At 47.2% G+C, this 20,596-nt stretch overlaps 1 protein-coding gene across 1 annotated transcript in view; it reads right to left on the reverse strand.

The window, feature by feature from the left end:
• ATP10A (ATPase phospholipid transporting 10A (putative)) overlaps positions 1–20,596 on the reverse strand; it is a 1,364,682-nt gene that overhangs the window by 557,477 nt on the left and 786,609 nt on the right. Inside the window, exon 5 of the mRNA XM_069636588.1 lies at positions 15,421–15,552. Coding sequence (XP_069492689.1) covers positions 15,421–15,552 — 132 coding nt within the window. The remainder of the gene's footprint in view (positions 1–15,420; positions 15,553–20,596) is intronic.

Here is a 20,596-nt window from a genome sequence, read left to right on the forward strand (position 1 = left end):
GCTCTCTTGCACCCAGCCAGGAGGGCTTGTTGAATGGGTGTGTGGGCCAGGGCGCCCCAGGAAGCTCGTGGGGGGGTTAGGGGGGCCGTGTTCGGTTGGGCCTCAGCCAGTGGGGTTGACAATGTGGCATGTTGGGCCAGATAAGCGTGGGTTCATTATGGGTTGTTGTGGACGTGTGCTAGCAATCCTCTGTGGACTTCTGCAATGGGAAAAGATCCTGCGGATCTGCCGACGGTCTGTGCCAGTGGGGCCGGATCCTGCGGTGGCTGTGGTAGTCTGCAGAGGCGGGGGGGTCCGTAGGTGTAGCTGGTGGCCCTCGGCAATGGGAGCAGTGTGGTGGGAGTTGGGGCAGTTGTTGGTGTTAGTAGTCCCCGCCCAAGATGCAGGCCAGGTCCGGGCACTGCGCCCAGTTGTATTAGCAGAGCTGTCCATGTTTCACGAGGCCCATGAGGCCGTAGGTGGACTGTGGATCGGGAGCGAGGTTCCCTCCAGGGCCTCCCACCCCCGACGCCGCGGCACCTGCTCCTTGGCTTGGGGACTCCGGCATCAAGTGCCGGGAGCAGCACCTATGTTCCTCCACGGGATGAGTTGAAAGGGGGGGGGGGGCGGGGAGCACCCACCGTATCGATGCTGTTCCTTGTTCTGTGCGGGGCCTGACAGGGTCTCCCACAATCACGGGTGCTATGCGGCCCGAGCGGGAGCCGAGGCCAGATTCTCTGCAGGGGCTCCTCCCCCACTCTGGGCCATCGAGTGCCGCTTGGCTGCTTGGTCTGGGGACGCCGGATGGCGGGGAGTCCCTCTGCGCTCCAGCACGTTTCCTCCGCAGGGCCTCAGGTTAGCTCGGGGAAAGAAGTGGGAGGGAGGGAGCCATCCACCTCATGTCTCCTGCACACGCCGGGGCTCAGAACCCGAGCGTTAGCCTCGACCGTGAGCGCAGTAAGCGTGCGCGCCAGCCAAGGACCGAAGCGGGACCGCTTGTCGCCGGCAGGTCCGGGGGTGCGAAGGGCGTGGCGGTGCAGGATGACAGTTCGTTTCTCCTCCTCGGCCCCTTCAGCGTTCGTGCTACCGGGCTCCTACCTGGCCGCCATCTTGGTTCCCCAGCAAGCGCCGGGTGCCAGCTTCAACGGCTGGTTTCAGGCCCAATGCTCCTGCATTAGACCGTCATCTTCGAGCTAGGCATGCTCCAACGGTTCCGATTACCTCGGATGGGATCGATGGCCCGTTGGGCTCAAAGGAACTGCCTACTTTTAGCAGCGGCGGGAATCCCACGGGCGGCTTCAAGGGAGCGACCACATAGATGGCGCTCCAAGCCACGCCCCCTCCTAATCCCTTTTTAAAGAGTCTGCTCCCGCCTCTGGATAGCCTTCATGTCGCCATAGAGGGGCCAGCCCTCCAGTTTGAAAACCACTGAATTAGAAGAAGGCAGATCATGAGGGTTGTATTGAAGCTTCGAAGAACCTGGATGCTCTAGGCCCATGCGAAGAAAATTACAAGTGAGCGATGCAAGGATGTAAAGCCCCTGAATCGGACAGTGGTGCACAAGAAATTGTGGGCCGATAGGAAGTGCTGGGTCCGCCAGTGCAGGGCACTGATATAAATGTAGAGGAAAGTATTTGGAACTCGGTAATAGGATGGGCTGCGAGTCTATATGAATACCTACCCAAATGAGGAATTTACACAGGGCTCCTGTTAAAGACAATACGGGTTAGGACCTCTGAGCACCTCACCACAGGGTTTCTGGCAAACCCTTTAACAGTCAGGTAGGGACGTGGTAACTGCCCAAATGTTTAATTTACCTCCTATAGCCTGCTTTGCATTCGCTGCCAAAGTGACAGAAGTGCAGCCCTTTGCATTATGTTTGGACATCAGCTAAATCAGGGAGTCCTAGGAGAGCTGCATGGCGCGAGGGGAGAGGGATACCATGGATGGGATCTAGATTTAATTTAGTCCCTGGTTTCTGACCTTTTTTTGGATAAAATGTTATGAGATACTTCGGCTCGGTTTGCGTGTAAAAGGGAAGACAGTCATAGTTCCCATTGGTCACCCATGTTATGTTGTCTCTGGGATCAGCTGGTAAGCCGCCAAAGTGGAAGGGTACTTCCCCAAGTTAACTTAATGCCCATTAGCTGAATTTCTACTACAGTTTATCCAATCAGCAGAGGCAAACCTGGGAGGGAGATGAGAATACCAGGGAGGGGAGAATACCAGAGGGGACAAGACAGCCAAGGAGACTTTCACAGGGGAAATAACTTGCTGTTTTGCTCTTCACTGCGCTCTGTAATGAGGCTGAAGTAAACCCATCAGCCGAGGAACAGAGTACTGCTTTTATCGCTCCAAGAGAAGTGTCCAGATTCCCTTCCCCAGTAGGAAGGCTGCCATCCTGCAATTTCCACAGCACTGCAGACCATTGCAAGAGGTTCTACCCGTGTATCCAGCTGCCAGCTCGATTCAGTAAAACCGTGTTCTGGCACATTCCAATCATCCTGAAAGGACAGGAATCGGGGGCCAGAAAGATCCAAATGGCAGGGATTTTGTATTCCCTGCTCAGAGATTGGTTACATTGCTGGGGAAGAGGGAGCGCCAACGTGTGTTTACCTGGCAGTGTATACAAATCACTCAGACACAATGTGTTGCACTGGGAGGTCTTGGGACGGATGTGCAAATATGTATTCAGCGGCTGTTTGGAGCATTCTCACCCATTTTTTGATTTTTTGTATGTGGCCAGGTACTGAGTGATATGTATGCTTGAATGTGCGAGGCAATCTTCAAACACAGTGTCTGCCCCGCATGAACATTATGAGAGAGCTTGCATTGGCATGTCAGCTGCAGGGGACTATATCAGCCACTGATAAAAAACCTGCATCATCATTCCAGGTGTTTGCCCAAACAGTTTCCACTTAGCACAGGGGCTGTGCCCTCGCTGCATCCCAGTACCATTTGGAAATGTCCATCTGCTGGACCCTTTATCCCTACATTCTACAACAGCAACACCCCATTTGCCTTGAGTTTCTGTCTCTGTAGAAACACCAACATTTAAAAGGTGTAAAGAGGCCTAACAGTGGGTAACTGAGAATGCACACTTGGGGAGGACAAGGTGGTGTTTAAATCCCGCCTGAATATTGGTGCAACATCTTTTCTGGTACGTTCATGTTTATTGGCAGGCAGGGACACATACATTTGCAGGTGTCCTATGATTCTTTTTCGACAGTAATAAACGTCAACAGTTTATCACATTGCTTCATCAGATGGTGAAACAATAGTTTAAAAGGCCCAGTCCATGTCTGATCCCAGTGGATAAGCCCTGTGCCTTTCTCAGGCCCAAGAACCTTCGTGCCTTAAATTGTCTAAACACGTGAGGCACACTTACCTACAAGGTGTATAGCTCTGGGGCGTTATGTCACCATAAAATCCATAATAAATACGTTACTTGCCTGTAACTCCTGTTATCCAGCATTGGTGCCCTTCATGGATTCACATTCTGTTTGAATATTTCACATGGTCTACCTTTACTGCTATTTTTAAGATGCTTGTCACTTGAATGCTCTATTAAGAGTCCTTTTCTATCATATTGCCCGCAGTCCGACAGGTCCTCTTAGCTCTACCCCTAGTGGCCATCTTCAGATTTGGAAGCACGCGTAATGTGGCAGCATGAGCCAAGAAGAGCCAGAGAGGGGTAGGAGGGAGGGTCGCATATGAATCCATGAAAGATACCAATGCTGGAGAACAGGAGTTATAGGTAAGCAACATATTCCTTCTTTAGCATTGGATCTTTCATGGATTCACATGCGGTTTGAATAAGATTATACAACAGTACATATACACAAACAAAAGGGTGGAGGCATAGCTCAACACAAGTAACCAACTCACCTCTAGAACACTCAACAGGTTGAGAAGCAGTGCCCCGCAGACTCAGGACTCCTCCCTGGAATCCCAATTGATGCAGTAGGAGCATGTGAAGTTATAAACAGACATGGCTGCCCTGCAAATGTCAAGCAGGGGAACACCGGACAGGAACATCATGGTAAAAGCCACAGCCCTTGTTGAGTGTGCTCTTGGTCTTTCTGGAAGGGGGCTGTTGGCTAGATGAACCATCTCACAATGAAAGACTTTGAATGGGCATTGCCCTTGCTGACAGGTCTGAAGGCAACAAACAATTGTGATAACTTTTGAAACTCCTTTGTGTAAGCCACATAGAATTTGAGGGCTCGGACAATAGCCAGGGAATGTAAGGAGCGCTCAGGTAGTAGACAAGGGAGAGCCAAAGAAAACTGACAGAATCAAGGTTCATTAAGGTGGTATGCAGAAGGGTCTTTCAGCATGAAGGAAGAGTTCATAAGAAGAACCACCATAGACTGATGAGAAGTCAAGTAGGGAGGCTAGCTGTTACGCTCACCTGGCTCCCACAGAGTCGTCGATCTGAACTGGACAGCTGTGGTCTCCACCAATGTGACGCGTAGGGCCGAGATGACGGACTGGACTGGCCCACCTAACTTCGTTTGCTTGGCCCATAGGAATATTCTTCTGCAAATGGAGAAAGGGAATTAACCACCCGTGGAGTTGAGCATAAATTCCCCCACTCCTGCTGTTCTCCCCACAGATCACCTTTGATGTCCCCTCCTATAGTCTCACCTGATGGTTTGAAAAGATGAGCTCTCCATCCTGCATTGAGCACAGGGGCGCGTTGATAACCAGTTGCTTCACTGCCTCGAAGGAATCGGTGAGTTCCAGAACAATATTGACTCCGAAAAGTATGTAGTTCGTAAGAGTTCACATGTCTGACTTTCACTCTTGTCCGATTCCTTGCAGTTTGCAGCTTGACCCCAGCGAAGAGTTCCTCGTGGTATCTGACGAAGTTCAGGTAAGGATTTGGCTTATCCTACACAGTTCAATAAAATAAGGCCAGCATGTAACCTGTGGCTTGCTCCCTTATTCAGGTGTGGAGAGAAAATATCGGGGAATAATGCCTCAGACGGTAAAATTAGATAAGTCTATTGTGGTGAGAAGAGTTCCCCTTGTTTGTCCCTTCGTCTCACCTTGTTGTCCTTTTGTTCCCCTTAGGGGCCGGGGTACGGCAAGGATGTAATGGAGACTGCGCCGACCCGTGAAGAGGAATAGTGCCCCCGGCGGTAATCAGGTAAGTCTATGGGGGTAGTTACTAGTGCCTCTGTTTATTCCCTTGGCTCACCATTGCTGTTCTTGTGTTCCCCTTAGGTGCCAGAGTGCGGCGGGAACGTGCAGAAGGATGCAGTGGATTGTGAGGATGCTGCGAAGGTCGGTGAGTTCAGCGCGGCGCTGCAGCAGGTGAGGCGGCGCGTGTAAAATGCTTCTTTCTTCCAGCTCGAAGGCGCGGTGGATCTCGAATTCAGGTAAGGATCGAAGGTTATGCTCTTATTCCAACCTCTTCTCCTTCTGCACCTCCCTTTTTCTAGGAGCTGCAGACTCGAGGCTGGCGTGGCAGAAGACTGGATGCAGACTTGCAAACACATTGAGCGTTACGCTGATTGAATCCGAATAACGCGAGAGTGTGTTGCTCTTCGGGCGTGGTTTAAATAGCCTCCAAAGTAGTCCCAGGTAAGTATTCCTCCACAGCCCCGCCCGAGTAAAAAATAGTCCCTAGGTAAAATAGTCCCTTCCAAGCCTCATTTGGCTTGGAGCTTTGCAGCATGGTCTGCATCAGGTAAGCTTGCAGCATGATCTGCATCAGGTAAGTTCTACTCTATGAGCCTGGCGCCTATGGCGCCAGGTCTGACTCTCCATATGAGCCTGGCGCCATAGGCGTCAAAGGAAATGTATCACGTGCATGTTTAACAAAAGCCAAAGTGCTGGCATGTTAAACAAACCTTTTATTTTACATTGTTACATTAAATAAGTGTACCGGAGTAATCGTCTGTCCCCAATTAAGAGGGAGAACATTGAGAGTAATCACTTGCACGGTAGCAGCTGACTTTCCCCGAATTGTTACAACAACATTACATCAAAGAAAGGTTGCGCATGAATGATTGTGATTCTGATCAATTTTAAAGCAGCATTCTATGCGAATGCAAGGGAATGCAAGACTTTACAGTGCTTTGAAGTGGAATTCTCCATCAAAGAGTGGTCGCATGTATCTAATTCGGTTTCCCTTAAGAAGCCTGAATCCTGTAACATCTAGAACAAAGTACTTTTTAATTGTAGGAGTTGCTGAAGTAGCAAGAAGAACGAACATTGCCCAAGCCAGTAGGCAACATCCTTTCTAATGTGGAACCAGCCCTATTAGGATACAAGTGTGACATGGTTATTCAAGGCTGGAAGAGTGGCATCACAGCATTGGGATAACAGCTGTAATCGAGAGGGTGTACATTAAGCTGGGGAAGGGGGCTGGGTGCTTGTTAAAAGAACTAATCAACAATCTGTACAGCGGAGACTGTTGAATCTGATGGAAAGAAGCAGTCCAGAAGCCAAGACAGATTCTAGCGGTAGCTGTTAGACATTAAAGGCAAAGAGGCTGCCCCTTTCTTATGGCCTAGGAAGGAAGAGTGCTTTGACTACCAGTGGAGGGTGAAGAGTCTTGTCTAAGTTTCCTAATACACTTAAAGTACCAGGTTGTTGTAGAACTAATAGAACTGTTGTTGTCTATAAAATTGGCAGAGACTATTACATTGAAGGTGTTTGAAGCAGTAGCACACTGAAGCAAAGGAGCCAGCGTTCACAGTATCATTGGCAGTAGGGAGTTGGCACAAGGAGAACAGCCCCCATAGAAGAAGCATCCTGACAAGGCATAGCAAAGACGCTGCAGAGAACAGTTCTTGAAGCAGAAATTATACTTTGTTTGATCTTAATCGAGAGTTTCCTGGAAGGATGTTATTCAGCATTACCATTGGTGCCGTTTTCTTTGTGGAAATGGAAAGGTTAGTTTTCAACAAACTGAGAAAGAACTGTTACCAGTGTATTTGTGTTTGGCTGAACTTTTCTTTTGGAACTTTTAAGAACTGATTCAAGACATTTCTTTTCTTTGCGAGTGATTGACTTGAGACACTCCTGGGAAAGGGATCCAATCAGGCCAAGTGGAAGTTATCCAAGTCACTGGTTATTTGGTAATCATTTATTTATGTTGTTTATGATTTATGTTGAATATTTCGTTGTTTAGTGTGAGTGCCAGTTTTGTATATGATAGGAGAGGATTCTCCCTTAGAACCCAGACTAGGTAGAGAACTCCCTGGTAGACTATGCTTAGTTAGGTCTTCTTTGCATTTTCTTTTGTTAATAAAAGGTCAAACACTGAGAAAACTATGAGCAGTTGTTCCGACTTGCATTACTGATCCCTCACAACACCCTTGCTTCTGACTTTAGCCCGAAGGGCATGGCCTTGAATTGGTAATGTTTTCCTGCCACTTTGAATCAGAGAAAATGTCTGTGCGGCCGACGAATGGGGATATAGAAATATGCATCAACGAGGTCTAGAGAGGAGAGGAAAAATCGCCTTTTTTCAGCTGTTCATAGATGTGCTGGAGAGTCACCATGCAAAAAGTTTGACAGGTCAGGAATTTGTTGAGTTGTCACGCGTCTCTTACCTCCTGACTTTCTTCACCAGAAAGATCTGGAGTAGAGTGTAGTGCCCCACCGGTGCACTGGTACAACCTCGATTGCCCCCTTTTTAGGAGGGACTGTATCTCTTGTAGTAGTAGGGATAGATATTTTTGGGAGAAATAGAGGGGAGGAGCCCAATGAACGCCAGGGCATGGTCCTGTTGAATGTGGATAATGCCCATTTGTCGGTGGTGATCGATTTACAATGTGCGAAAAAGTTGGCAAGCCGGCCCCCTACTGGGGTGTTGAAGTAGGGGGTTGGGACCAGGGCTTTGGCACTTTGCTTCTGGAAAAACACTGTCATCACTGGTTTCCACGATAAGGCAGATCTTCCCTTGTAACCCTCTTGGGGTGGTGCCGGTGCAGGACGTCTGCAGAAGGTAGGAGGATCTATAATCCCTCGAAGTGCTTGAAAACCTTGATTTACCAAAGTGCAAGGGCAGGCAACGCTGTTGCAGAGTACCAAATAAACAAGCTGTTTCAGTGTTGACTTTGATGGACTGCAGGGTTTCATCCACCTTCTTCCCAAATAGATTGATACCGTCAAAAGGCATATCGACAACCTTGGACTGGACCTCTGGCTGGAAGTTGGTGGCCTTAAGCCAACCTTGACGGTGCAACACTGCACGGTTACCAATCTGACAGAATCCTGCATATGCGATGTCCACAGCAACAGATGGCATGTTCTGATGGAGCTTTGCCCTCATGCAGCAGTGTAAGTGCCTCGTCCTGCTCATCAGAAAGAAAATCAAGGATTGGGCCCAGCTTGAATCGGAGCTGCTGTTCGTAGCAGGAGGGGAATGCCAACAAGTTGGATGTTTTGATGATTATAGAGGTTGTAGAGAGGACCCTCTTGTCAAAACCAACCAGTTGTTTGTCTTCCTTGTCTGGGAGGTAATGTACAAGGAGACTAAGGATTGTCAGAACACTTAAGTGAGGCTGAAGAGACAACTGAGCCTGGGCATCGTTGTGTAAGTTGGCATTTGAACACCAAATCCGAGGCCTTGTCCTTCTTGAAGCAATCATTCTTGGGTGGCGCTCAGAATGGATTCCTCATGACTAGAAGGCCCGCCCTACCAAATATCTTCCAGCACTGGAATGACTACCACTGACTTTCTGGCAAATTCCCACCTTTGATAAAGGAATCCTTTTTCTGCTCCTCTTGTATAGATTTTATGCTTGTGACATGAGAACTTCAAAGGAGCCAATCTCATCTGGTGGTGAATCTCTTGGGGGTAGATCTGCTGGCCCACCCTCACCTGGCACCAGATCCTCATACTCGTCCGTAGAGTTAGTGCGTGGAAAACCGTGTTTAGAATAGTTGCCAGTGTCCATTTCTGTGAGGGTGACTGGTGGCAAAAGTGGGGCTCTGCAGGGGAGTTGGTAGAGTGGCACAGGGACCAAATGTTCTATTACAGTAAAAACACAAGGCTGTGCTGGAGAAGGCAACGGTGGAGCTGTTGCTGGAGCTTCGCAACCAGTGTCTCTAGTGTGGACAAGATGTCCATAGACACGTCCCTTGAGCCGAGGGTGCAGGAGCCTGAGGAGGTCTGGAAGGTATGTCAACTGGGACAGGGGTAACTGGAGAAGGTTGAGAACAGTGGCTGAGCACGTGTTGGCCTGGTGAGGTAAGCAACGCTGATGGGACCGCCCGGTCCACAGCACTTCCCTTTGGAAAAGAAGAAATCAAGAGCCTTTGAGTAGGAGTCGTGGATGATGGGGCTTCGTGACAAGTAGGTCTAGCGGACAACGAGGTAGTTGGTGTAGTTGACTTAGACGATGATTTGGTCGTTGACAAAGAGGTTAACGTAGTCGATGGGATGATGGCCGTCGAAGAGGACTTGGGCTGTCCATGGACCGTCAACAAGGTCGTCGATGAGGATGGCATAGACAGAGGGGATGTATTTGTAGACGAGCGTTGCTTCTCCGAAGTGTGCTTAGATGACAAAGATGCGGACCAGGGCATTCTTGGTGCCATAGTTGTCAATGGGGTGACAGTAGACCTAAACAAAGAAGTCAATGACATTGTCGACAAAGGGGCAGCTCGAGCACGTGATCCATGTCCCTTTTCTGCCCTCTTCTCATGGGAAGGTTCTTCATGGGACCTCAACCTCTTTGATGAGCGAGTGCGCTCTAGGGATGTGCTGTGTCTGGCAGAGGTGTAACTGCAGAAAGAGTCTGAGGCCCTTGCCCTTCATCCAACCAAGACATTACCCTCTTGCGGCAATCCTTGCAGGTCTTGGATGAGAACGACTGGCAGATGGTACAGTTGTTCAAATCATAGTCGGGGTACAAAAAGAGGTATTACATTACTCATGAAGATCTTCGATATACATGTTCCCAAAGTGACAAATCGAGCAGGCCTTGAAAAGGTTTTTCTTCTGAGTGTCTGTCAGGATGTCCACAGACTACTCAAGGCATCAAATGTGGGACAAAAGAAATACAACAACCCCAGGGGCGATGGAAAGGGCCGAACGGTCACACCAGCCGGTGAGAAGCAGCACACCACCAAACCAGAGATTATAGAAAAAACATAGAAAAAAAGCCAAAATCGTCAAATACCTGAAGATAGATTTCTTGTGGAATCCCAACACTTAACGTGCTGTGAAAAATCTGAAGATGGCCCCAAGGGATGGAGCTAAGGGGACCTGTCTAATTGGCTGTGGACAGTATGACCTAATATGACTCTAATGGAGCACTAAAGTGACAAGCAGTTTAAAAATCTAAAGGTAGGCAATGGGGAATATTCTAAGAGCATGTGAATCCATGAAAGATCCAATGCTAGAGAAGTGCTATTTTATTCTTCTACTACACTCTGGTGAGACTAAGAATGCACACTGCACCACGCAAGGGCTTCACAACCGAAACATAACATTTATATGGACACATTATTAACAAGAGTTTGCGCTTATAATAAATTCTATGGGGCTGTTGTGCTGGCCACAGAAAGAAAACCCTTGTAGGAATTGACTTGTTCTCAGGAACAATTTAGCCCATCAGAAACATTGAATGTAAGACTAGTTCTTACATTCAATGTTTCATAATTAAACAATCATTCCATTTGTGCCAAGAAAACACATAAGAAAAATCAGTTTAACTGTTTAGGTCAATAGCTCTCCGCTCAGATAGCACGACCGCGCCTGATATGTTTTAGAGTTTTGACAGTATTGGAGTTACAAAATCTACAGTTGTTGTGAATTATTGACCTATCCCACTTTATCCTCCTTTCCAAGGTTGCAAATTGGTTTAAACCAAAAATCAGGTAAATGGCTTTTATCTAAGGGCAAAGAAATAACGACACATACATAAGATTATCCCCTCTCTTTCTTCTATACCTTGCATTCCCTTGGAAAAGCACTAGGTTGCCCAATAAATGAGCGGTTTCTGTCCAACCCGCCATAAATAATGTATGCTGGACAACCCCTGGCACCTCACTTAGCTCTTCTGGAGAGGAGCTGATCCGTGTTGAGTATTTCACACATTGTGCTTAAACTTTGTCAAGGTGATGGCTGATTGCATTTTTGATGATTCACCCAAAGGTTGATATAGCGAATTAGTCGGTGGGCTCAGCATTTTCGCCAATTCAGCTAATTTTTAGTTTTCGCTGCCAGGGAGATAAGTCCCAACTTGTGTCTGAGCACAGAATTTGGCACAGAGTTATTCAGGCTCAACATTTTCTTCCACAATTGCCCCTGTAAGTTATTAAGTGGGGCACCCAAGTTAAAAAGGACAATGCCCAATCCATAAAGAACTACAGGTTCGATGTTTTGAAGGTAGAACCTAATCAAGGGTACAAGGGAATCGAGATATAGTTGGGAATACATTTGCTTCATCTTGGACAATAGAATGGTAAAGACCTCTTTAAGGAGGGTAATCCAGGACACCCTGGAAAGGTGATTTCAAAGATTGAACCCCAGGTACCTCATTGAAGCGACCCTTGGTATAAGCTGGTCACCCACCTTCCAGCAGCAAGTCTTGGGACTTTTCTTCGAGGAAAATTAACCACTTTAGTTTGTTTTCCATTAACTTGGAAATTATTCTGTACTGCATAGTGGAAGAAGAGTTGCAGTTTCCTGTTTCGTCAAATAAAAAAATATATCGGCAAAGGTGAGCCAATCCAGTTCTAACTTACCCATTTTTACCGAATTGGTTTTGCCCTCCTCCCATAGTACTGCAATTTCCAACACGTACAAATTAAAGAGGATCAGCGCAAACGCACAACCCTGCCTCAGCCCCACAAAGGTAAAGACTGAGGCCGAGGTTTTCCCATCTCTTGTCAACCTGACCCTCAGAGACGACTCCTTGGCAGTGCTGCCAAAATCTGCACAATCTTCAGGGGGACCTTCCAGACAAGGAGCTTGCTCCAAAGAATCTCTCTGCTAACCGCGTCGAAGGCACTGGACAGATCAATAGAGGCCATATAGAGTGTGCCCACCACCCCCTTTTTCACGGCTGCAGAGAGATGCAAAATGAGGGTATTGTTTAAAGAGGTCCCCATTCCCACTCGAAAGCTCGCCTGCAACTTAAGCAAAAGATTATATTGCCTTACATGATGAGAAAGGTCTCAATAAAAGTGAGGCAAACATTTTACTGGAAGCATCTAGCAGGGCGATGGGTCTATAGTTCTTAGGATCAGACGCATCGCCCTGCTTAAAGATGGGAATTATTATAGATTGCCTACAAGCAGTGGGAATAGTGGCCAGCCTATAGATATTATTAAAGAGAGTCAACAATGGGCCCACCCATATGTCCGGATCCTGGTTAAAAAGCATTGGCAGGATGTCATCCGGTCCCGGGGCCGCAGATGACCTGGCCTTCCCTATGGCCCATCTGACATCTCACTCATCCCAAGAATAACCCCCACACCCCCAATCCATTCAGCCCATATTAAAATGTTGGCAGTCGAGCTCACCACTGGGTCGTGCACATTTTTTCTGGAGATAACCCACCCAAACATGGTCTGCTATGTCACAATTCCTGTCACAACTGATGCTTTAGATAGTTGCCTAATGGTTGACCAAAAATTTGACATAGTTGTGGCATGCCAATGATTTTATTATAGCCCGATTAAGTACAATGTGGGATTGTCTTTTGCTGTGGGTAACATTTGAACTATTGTGAGCTTGAATTTTTTTTGCCACCACAAATTGAGCATAGTATCTCAGAGTGAGCTATATCCTCTTTTCAGCAATGAAGAACAGTCAGTGTGAGAAATTCACTCAATGATAAATTATCAGTGAAGGACGCCTGCAGCCGGCCAGTCACAAACGCACCCTAGGTGTAAAACCTGCTCGCAGTTCATGAGAATTTCTTCCCGAGTGGAAACATGCTCCTGGTAAAGCAAACTCCCTCTGAGGAACTGATAACCAATGCCAGAGAAATTTGCTTTTCGTGAGTGTGAGACACGTTTAGTGTGACTCACAGCCAGTGTTGTTCAGTTCAATTGAATACAATTTGCTTTGCTCGCTTCTACCTGCTCCAAGAGAAAGAGAATTGCACTCCCTTTCAGACTACAAATGATTAGCACTTAAAGATAGCAAGGCTCACTCCAGCAGACAGCCCGAGTGAGCAAGATATGCTTCCATTGGGATTGTCCCCAGAGGAGGCAACAGATGCTCCCCACCAAGTCAGTGAGACATGCTCCCAGTGAGATCCCCTCTGAGTGAGACTTGCTCTAAGAAAGTAAAACTGGGCAAACTAAACGCCTTCTCCTCTGTTCGACTTGCTCCTGGTTAGTGAGCGATAGACGTGTGCCAAGTGAGTGAAAGCAACTCCTGTTGAGTATGTTTCTTCCTTGAGTGTGATACTAACAGCTAAGGGGCTCTCCCGATGAATGAGACCATCTCTAAAGTAAAAATATGTTGTCCAGGTGTACGTTTCCAAGTACAGTGTAAAAGGATGAGGGAGTCAAAGACCAGGCTGAGCTTCTTGAAGAAGACCCCAGCCCAGTCCATCCACATGAGTGGTAAAGGGCATAGTTTGGAGTGGCAGGAGTTGGAAGCCTATCATGATGTGTTCAAATGAGATAGGAAAAGGGGATGTAACGGTGAAGCACATATTCTCAAGGATTAATCAACAGCTCTGTGGGACATCCGAAGGGTGTGGATGAAAATGGCACGATTACTGTGGGTGGCTGCAAGTGCTGCTGAATCATTTGGCTTGAATGATGGTTGTTATGGTGTTAATTGTGTGTCAAAGCGGCAAGTAAGGAACGTGAACCAATTGCAGGATGAATGTCGTCGAGGATACTGGAAGGAAAGGAAACATTTCAGGCCATTGCAGAATTGCATTATTTGCAATTTTCTAAGGCCAATCCATGCGGGTCTGTTTTTTGTGCAACCAATGAAATGATGGTGAGACAAAGCAACTACCACAGAGTCACAATGTTAGATTCCACAGTGCAATGCAATCGTCGTTTTATTTTTAGAAAACACAATGTTTTTTTAAGGAGTTTAGGATAGAGTACATGTGTAATTAATCCAGGAAGTTAACCAATACTCCCATAAAATCTTGAACTTTCTCAGAGTACAAGGGAGGCGAGTCCATACAGGGAGATGACATGGTAGTGACTGAAGTGGCCAAAACGTTCACACTGGGAAAGAGATGTTGGCAGAACTCGGAGAGCTTGATTTGTGGTATCTTTATGGTTCAAGGCTCACCATTCTATACTGAATGCCACAATGGGGCCTTTTAACCGCTCATGTGCTATGAACCTGGACACAATGTGGAAACTATCTTGTGATTGCTTATGGGATGCTGAGGACATGGACTTCATTGCCTTGTAACAACCGCTATGGCATAAAGTATTTCCTGCTGTAGTCAAGCAGCTGAGGCCGCACAGTATACCACTAGGAGGCATACAAAGCAATGTATTTAGCACACTTTCACCATTGAGATCTATATATGTTTTAAACAATAAGTATTTCACATATGGCCTTGTGGCTGTATAGAAGTTGGATGGAACTGAATTAGCTAAAATGCCATTCACACAAACTGAAGATATTGGAACCAAGAAATGCTGGCTGAAGCGTTTGAAAAGACTGACTGATCAATCAGATGTGTCTAACCTCCTAATCAACCACACAGAGCCCCAGGGATAAAAAAGGCTAGCTCATGATTCTGCAGCCAGGAGAAACCACGTGATTCTCAGTCCACAATATATTCTTTTTCCCAGCCCCACCACCACTCCACTCCACTCCATTCCCCAGTGGCTAACATCCTTCCAATTCCCAGTTACTCCCAGGGTTAAACATTTCATTGGTATCAAAACTGAGGTACATGGAGAGACAGAACCTTTTTACTAATAAGTAAAAGTATGTACACAGATGGTTACAATGTCCTGTCGATTATTAGCAGACAATCTTTCAGTCCAGAGTATGCTATGTTTTTATTATTTGTGTAGCATGCAAGCTTGAAAAGTAAATGACTGCTAAACTGGAACTGACTTAGTGCAGGAATCGTAATTTGTGGTTCAGTAGCCACGTGCTCTGGAATAGGTGATGGATTTAGAATGGAAGGTAAAAACAAGGACGAGCAGACCACGCTGTGGCCAATAAGAATATTTTAATAACGAGATGACAAGTCCTAATGCTTGGAATCTATTGCCTCTTTCGCATTTCTTCCGCTGCCTGATCTGGTCCCACAGGTTTCTTGCAGTTTAATTATGCTGTGAGATTGACGTCATCACCCAACACTTTAACAGCTGTTACAATCGCATTAATATCACGCTATGTATGGCTCTGAACACACACGGCTTTAGGAAACCGTAGCAATGGCAGGGAATATGTGAGAGCGCCCGCGCAGTACCTGAAAATAGCAGTCAAACATTTGGTCTTTCGACGCGGAGCAGACTCACCAATGGCCGAGAAGAGGCAGATTACAAGAAGTATCAGCACGCACCACAAGACGTCTGTGTTCATTTGCCTTTCCAGTTTACTGCGTTTATAACGAGGTCCACTGTTATTTAGAAGCGCTTTGGTTTCATGTCCTGCAAAAGTAGAAGAATGGGTCATGACAGTCCAGCAAGAGATGTCTTTAACAGAAAGCAATACTAACATGTGCGGGGTACTTGAGGCAGCGGAGTTTCTTTCTTTTCTCGCAGTCCTTCAGTCTTTCTTCCCTGCTTGCTAGCTGGGGGTGGAATCTGTGCTTTCACTTAGCAATGGCGCCTCCACCAGGTGGAGCAGCTGCCACCAAGCCCACTGTCATCCCCCTCCACTCCCTGCCCAGTGGGCACCAAATTAATCACTGAAGGCAACAGGGAAGGGAAGTATGTCTGTCTTATTGTGGAAGGGAGTTGATGGGCTGCGAGTACAAGTGTAGGGAGCGTTCGTTCATAACACAGCCAAGCCCAATGTTGGCACACTCTGGTTGTAAAGTGCTCCACTGCTCTTGAGCTAGCTTTGGCTATAAGCAACAAAATGAATAACTCAACCAAGGATGTTCTTACTTTTTCACTGACTGAAGTACCCATTCAGTCTAGGGCTCACATGCAATGTATACCGTTTGCAAAAAGCGAGGGGTTTATCCTATGTGGTTTCCTTTCACATCACAACACGGGAAAGGGTTGAACACTTTGCACTTCGTAACATTGAAAGATTGAGCAAAGAAAACAAAGGGAGAGTGAGATTTGGAGGTCTTGGAAGCCTGCTTTCTGCGACTTGCCCAATTCAAAAGGCCTAACAACCTGTCTGATGAGCAAACTATATGAGTAACTCGAGGAACCAGAGAGTCTTCTGCATCCCAGGGTTATGACAAGACGTTTCAGCTTTGAAGAAAGGATTTGAAGCAGTCCAAAGAACGAGCTGATCTCCTGAATGCTGAAGGAAGCAGGGAGAAGCATGAATAAGTAAGTGTGTCCTCAATGTATCCACTTGGAACACGGAAAACTGCAAAAGACTTCTCCACTGAGTGATCCCTGCAGCTCGCAAACATTAAGTTAAACTGAAATGCTGTCTTATGTGATCAGTTCTACATTCTGGAGGCCATGTGTGTGCTACCATGTGGAGAGGATTTAGCCTGGCTGTTTCAGCAGGACTACCACCATTGCGGGCAGGACTTCAACTGGTGTGCATTGCTTGTGGTTGTTCTTTTCTGAAATGGTGCAGAGGAGGTAAAAGGTAAAGGTATTGGTGCCTGCCCAGGGAAATGGCAAAGTTAAGTTCAATTCACAGCCCTTCACCTGTCACTTTTAAAAGTGTCTTTATGAGAGATGTATTGCCCACACATGAGTCCCTTGCTTGGTCGCCTAGGTAATCAAGCAGCACTTCACTGTACTGACATGTCCCCAACCCGGCAGCAACATGTCTGGCATTGCTTATGTGCCAGAGGGGAAGTGGGCTAGCTGTTCAGGCTACAATTCTCCCACTGGCAGCTGCACCAAGACAGACTTTCATATTGCTGCACCCTTCCGTAATGCTACAGGCAGACTAACAAAAAGCCAGAGTCAGCACTTAGGCAACCATATTTAAGTCCAAATCTTAATATGGTCCTCGCCCCTAGGATACCATTGAAAATCCCATAAAACTGATCAATAACCACATTCATTGCTAATATGTTACCCAATCAATCTCACAGATGCTGGAGAAAACGGAGACACAGTGGCATGTAGACTATCACATATAGCAAAGTCTGACCATAACTGAACTTTTATCAGAAAGCACATTTTAAGCAGGACAAAAAGTTTGACATACCCCATAACGCTGACTGGGAAGTTTACCAATTTTTAAACTGTTTTTAAATGTATTTTATTTGTTTCATACAACATACTACCAACCAAACAGACAGGTTTTTCCATGGCATACCAAATTTATATTCACAATCGTGTGGGGTTCATATGAGTTTTCATCGCATTCCACTTTTGCCCCCTCTTGCGGCCTCTCCTTGTTTCGCAGCGTAGGCTGCCTCTTTCTGGGTACCTATCTATTCAGTGATCATACACTTCTCTCCCCTCCATTCCTGCCCCCCTTCAGTATATCTCTGTGCGCTCAACTTTTCACATTCCCCGCAAACATGGTCTGAATCAGTGCATTCCAGGCTATTTCACCCTCATTAGCCTTGTGTAACCCTCTGCGCAGTACTCCGAGCCATGCCGTGGTCTCCGCTTGTGACCATCTCTTCAGGCCACTGCACCAGGCCTCCCAATTGGGGACCTCTGCTTTTTTTCCATGCCATGGCTAGCCTACATTTTGCTAGTATACAGAGCAGGTCTTTCATTTTGGTGAGGTGTGTATCACCACTCTTTGCCCCCTTGGGTACAGCCCTAGCAAATAGTATTCTAGGTGGCAGTCTTGCATCTGGATGACTCCCTTTCCACTCTTTGCGTGATCTTTCCCCAGAACCTCTTAATTATTGGGCATGCCCAAAACATGTGAATCAGGTCTGCCCCCTCTTGTGCACAGCTCAGGCAGGTGGGGTTCTGTCCACAGCCATACGGGATAGTCTATACAGGGTTATGTACGCCCGTTGTGGGACATATTTGGGTTAGTCTGAACCTGGCATTCCTTGAGACTCTCCCGATGTATTGCAGCGCTCTCTTCCACTCTCCATCCGCAAAAGATCTACCTATGTCCCTCTCCCATCACTCTCTCACACTTCGCTGCGGTCTAGTGCAGCCGTTCAGGAGCAAGTAATATATTCTAGAGATCATGTGTCCCCCCCTTCTGCTACATCATACATAATATCTAACGTTGAGTTGGGTTTCCACCACTTCTTCCGGCCTGCCCCTCTCTTTTCAATTCTCCTGACCGTTCCCAGGTATAGTAAGAATTGACCTTGATGTATGTCGTATTCGTCTACTAGAGTTTGGAAACTCAACATCTTCCCTTCTCATAGCAGGTTTCCGATGGTGGCTATCCCCTCTGTTTTCCCAGTTCCTCCTGTATTGCCCCACTGCTCACTGTTGTTCTCCCACGACTCTGATTAAGGGAACATGGTCAGAGCAGGGGTCAGTCACTGCCAGGCGCTTCCAGGCCTGTTCCATATTTCCCTACAGTTTTAACAGTGTGGAAGGACTCTCTAGGGTAGGTTCTCTAACCTCATTTGAACTCTTTTAAAAAGTGTGGTCTCATCCTTAGCTGCAATAATAGGGTTTCCTGTGTGGCGTCGATTCCTCAACCAGTTTACTAAGAATTTTAATTGCCCTGCTAGGTAGTAGCATTCAAAGTCAGGCACTCTCATCCCGACCTCAGAGTAGTCCCTCTGCAGTGTGTTCAGTGCGATCGTGTTTCTCCCATTGCTCCACAGGAATTCTCACCATCGTATTCAACTGAAGAGAAAGATTGCAGGTATATTATAAGGTATATTGACGAAGTAGTACAACCGTCTTGGGAGTGGCATCATCTTTAGGAGGGCTGCTCTACCTGGTACCCCCCAGTGGCAGCTTTTTTCCACAATCCCATAGATTTGCAGAAACCCATGGAGTTGCCTATCCCCTTTAAGGCCCTCAATGCCTTGTCTACATGAGAATCTGCCGGCTCGTGCCACACGTTGAAAAGTGTTTGTTTCCCATTTGAGGCCCAAATTCAGCAGTTGCACGGTGTTGCAGGCTCTGAGGGCCGCAGGCGGGAACAGACAGGAATACTCTGTTCACCCAGATGCCAGAGAAAGTGCTAAATTGGTCTATGACATCTAACAGGTGCAGCAGACTGTCTTCTGGCTGGTTTACATATAGCAACATGTCATCCACATATAGAGAGACTAGATGTATTGTCCCATATATCCTAACATCAGCTTCAACATTCTTTCCTTAGAAACACTGCCAGTGGTTCCAATGTGAGTATATACAACATTGGTGACAGCGGGCAACTCTGCCTGGTGCCCCTGCCCACCATACCTGCCCCACAGATCTGTCTTCTCGTTCTGACCTTTGCCAGGGGGGCTGTGTATATTAATTTCACCCACTTCTAGTAACCTTTGCCAAACCTGAAGTGCACCAAGGTCAACAATAGCCACTCCCACCTGACAGAGTCGAAGGCCTTCACTGCGTCCAGAGAGGCCACCCGCAGACTATATTCAGCAAGTTTGTGCTATCTGTGACATGGTGTACTCCCCTTAGGTTCCAGGCCATGTTGCGCCTCAGCTCATATCCCGTCTGGCCCTCTTGAGCCTGTTTGCCAGCACCGCTGGCAATATTTTACAGTCTTGATTTACCATCAAGATAAGTCTGTATGACCCACACTCTAGTGGGGGTTTACCCCGTTTAAGGATGGGTACAATGACTGCCTCTCGTAGACTATCTCGCAATTTCTCCAGCTCATAGGCCTCCTCAAAGACCGATAACAGCCTGGGCACTAGTATGTCAGCGTAAGTTTTGTAGAACTCTCCTGGGAGCCTGTCTGGTCCTGGTGCCTTGGCGGTCGGGAGATCCCTCATCACCTCCTCTATCGCCCCTGGTGACAGTGGCGCATCCAGCATCTGAGTGTTCCGCTGTCGGTTTTGGGAGGTCAATTTGGGATATGACCTCTGTCGCATCATTGTCTCCCTCGTCAATGTCTGCGGAGTATAGGGACTCAAAAGCTTGATAACACCATATTGAATCTATGACGGGTCTTAGTTATCCCTCTGTTTAAATCAGTTAAAGCACTGATCATAGCCCTAGGTTCTTCACACCTGCACAGCCATGTTAGCAATCTCCCAGGCTTGGCTCCCTCTTCGTGCAGCCTTTTGGTGTACGTTGCATAGTCTAGCAGTCCTAGCCGGTTCCACTCCACTGCACATTTCTGCTGCAACTCCAACGATTCCCTTGTTTCCCCCTTGCCTTACTCTCTGCCTATTTTATTTTGTTTCAATGTCTTCAAGCATTCTTTGTCTCCCTCATCAAGATCCCCCGTTTTACCTGTCGTGGCCCCACTTATGACAACCTGGAATGCGTCCCATAATGGGCTCGCCTTTTCCACACTGCCTATGTTGGTATCGAAGTACTCCCCTATCTGAACCCGTAAGTATTCCCAAAGTACCTCGTCTTGCAGGGCTTCAGACATCACCCGCCACATAGGTATACTGGGACTTTGTGGTGTTGAGCCATGTTGCCG

Source organism: Ambystoma mexicanum, chromosome 7p, assembly GCF_040938575.1.
Source record: "Ambystoma mexicanum isolate Mex_15411 chromosome 7p, UKY_AmexF1_1, whole genome shotgun sequence".
Taxonomy (NCBI): domain Eukaryota; kingdom Metazoa; phylum Chordata; class Amphibia; order Caudata; family Ambystomatidae; genus Ambystoma; species Ambystoma mexicanum.